At 52.1% G+C, this 2,614-nt stretch overlaps 1 protein-coding gene across 1 annotated transcript; it reads right to left on the reverse strand.

Annotated features, from left to right (window-relative positions):
* Positions 1–377: 377 nt before the first annotated feature.
* Positions 378–1,481, reverse strand: LOC125547077 (receptor-like protein kinase 7). Its single transcript, XM_048711098.1, has one exon. It carries the CDS (start codon positions 1,479–1,481, stop codon positions 378–380), a length of 1,104 nt encoding a protein of 367 aa, XP_048567055.1.
* Between the last annotated feature and the right edge of the window lie 1,133 nt (positions 1,482–2,614).

Raw genomic sequence — 2,614 nt, forward strand, 5'->3', positions numbered from 1 at the left:
CGTCCCTTGTCCGCAGACGAATGCAGGAGCAAATTTGCGGTTCAGCACTGGAGATGCCCTTAACCCTTTTCTTGCAATTGTAATTGTTTGTTCAATCCAACTGTTCTGGTTACTGGTCTAAACTACTTATTTCTTAGTAGCGTTTGTGTCAAGCTTAGATGACTCTTCAGTCTTGTTTGTAATTTTAGTTATTGGCTGATGTTTCTTTGTGTAAAGGCTAGCGTTTTACTGTCTTTTTAGTTTTGCCAGGTTAATATGTACTTGACTTATACTATAATTCTTATAATATGAATGAGAAAATATAAATGAGAAACGTGTTACTATGAAGAAAAAGATTACGTATTATACATAGTGGGGACTCAGCAGGTGCGACGGAATCAGCGGCGACGCCTGCGGAGTCGGCAGAGAACCTTGAGCATGGGTGGCCTCTCCCCGGGGTCCGGAATGGTGCACTCCACGCCCAGCCTGAACACGGCCGCCATCTCCTTCACGTGTCGTGCTCGGTCTGGGATCCGGATGTCCACGACGACTTCGCTGAAACCTCTACCGTCCTCCTCCTCGCAGTGCCTCCGTGCCCAGGTTGCCAAGTGGCCACCCGGCACCGCTTCGTTGGCCACCCGACCGGTGACGAGCTCCAGCAGCACCACGTCGAAGCTGTACACGTCCACCTTCTCCGTCACCAGGGTCGCATACTCTGGAGCCGTGTAGCCGAATATGTTGGCAGCCGTGAGCTCCGAGGCAGGCACCGGGTGGTCCAGCCCGGCGAGGTTGACCCGTGCCAGGCCGAAGCCTGCGATCTTGGGCCTGAGGTCACGGTCGAGCAGGATGCTGGTAGAGTTGATGTTGTGGTGAACGATGTGGTAGTTGCTGCGTCCGTGGTGCAGGTAACAGAGCCCTCTGGCGACGCCGATGGCGATGGACCGCCTCGTCGGCCAGTCCAACTGCGACGTCACCGTCTGCCGCCGCTCGGCCTCCGGCAGGGGGAGGGGAAGGGGGCCCGGGTGCAGCCACTGGTGGAGGCTGCCGTTGTCCATGTGGTCGTAGACGAGCAGGATGAAGGTGTCCCTCCAGATGGAACCCACGAGGTTGATGATGTTCGCGTGACGGATGCCGCCCAGCAGGTTCACCTCCGACTGGCACCGGCCGTCGAGATCGACGACGCCCCGTGCCGTCGACTCGTTCTCGTTCTGGGACAGCTTCTTGACCAGCACCGTCCTTGCGCTAGTGCCTCCGGCTCCGGCGTCTTGAAGCTGGACGCGGTACAGCGCCGACTGGTATCTGGATGTCGCACCGTTGCTGCGCATCGCGTTGTCGTCGCGGATGCTTCCAACTATATGTTGCTCACTGTACCGCAGAGCAAGGCTGCAGCTCCTTCGGCTGGTGCCGCGCCGGAACCATCCGTAGGGCGCCTGCGCCACCAGTCCACGGCCTGCTAATTGCCCTTGCCCTTGCATGAAGCTGGCGCGACGAACGACCTGCATGCGCGTGCGTTAGAGAGATGGATCAATTATGGTTTGAGCAGGGGCTGAAGCTGGACGAGGCGTCGGGGCGCGCGCGGGAAAGGAGAGCTACCGAGGTAGAGCAAAGCACCTTGCTCGCTCGATGCACAAATCTGCACCAGGATCGGCTCCCAGAAAACAAGCTGGGATGCAGCCGCTAACTAAAATTTGCTTCATGAAATATGTTTGGATTCGCCCATATGATCGATCATATCAAAGTAGACGGACACGCACGCTAAAACAAACTCGATCCCGACAAAATACATACTCCTCATACATGTTTTAAGAAAAAATGCTTATGGGCATGCATGGCTTCAGTAGTATCAGTACACAAGCCGTACAATATGACAATGATTACAGCGTCGTTGTAATCACTACTTGCGGGCTGGCTTATCTCTGGGGCGGAGCCGGGGGGGACGAGCAGGGCCTGGCCCTTTCCAACGATTGATAATTTTAGTAGGAGCCATGAGTAATTACCAACGAGATTAGATCAATATACGTACTCAGCCTCCCTTATACTCGAATCCTGGCTCCGCCAGTTATATGACGGGAAAAATCCCCAATATCCTTTCTAGACAGATCCCATGATCAGAGTTTTCTAGGCCTAAGAAGAAGAAGAAGAAGAAGATGAAGAGGAGGGAAGTGAAGAAGAATAGGATGTTTAACCTTTCAGCTTTTGTTTTGGATTTGGAGGTTGTTTGGACTTCGCAGTGGCCTCTAGTTGGTAGTGGGTGGGCCGATTCTGTCTAGGAGTGGTATTTATATGGAAATCCTCTGTGGCTGGAGCGTGTTTCCTTTTGTTGCATATAGGAAGCTGCATATGCAGGTGCGTATCATGACCAAGTTAAAGTCTATACATGTCATCATGACTATATTATACTACCATCGTTGCTTTGCTGGACGCCTGGGCCTTAAGCTAAGCCAAACCTGGCTCCACCTCATAAATTACTCAGAGGGTGCTTGAATCCAAAAGACTATTTTTAATCGGACTAAAAATAGTCTTTTTTAGAGGCTAAAGTTCCAAGCACCCCTGACTAAAGAGAGGCTAGGACTAGTCTTGAGGCTAAAAATTTTTAGTTATAGGAAACCTACTAAAATATGTATTAGCCCTCTCT

The sequence above is a fragment of the Triticum urartu genome, chromosome 3 (genome assembly GCF_003073215.2).
Source record: "Triticum urartu cultivar G1812 chromosome 3, Tu2.1, whole genome shotgun sequence".
In the NCBI taxonomy this organism is placed as follows: domain Eukaryota; kingdom Viridiplantae; phylum Streptophyta; class Magnoliopsida; order Poales; family Poaceae; genus Triticum; species Triticum urartu.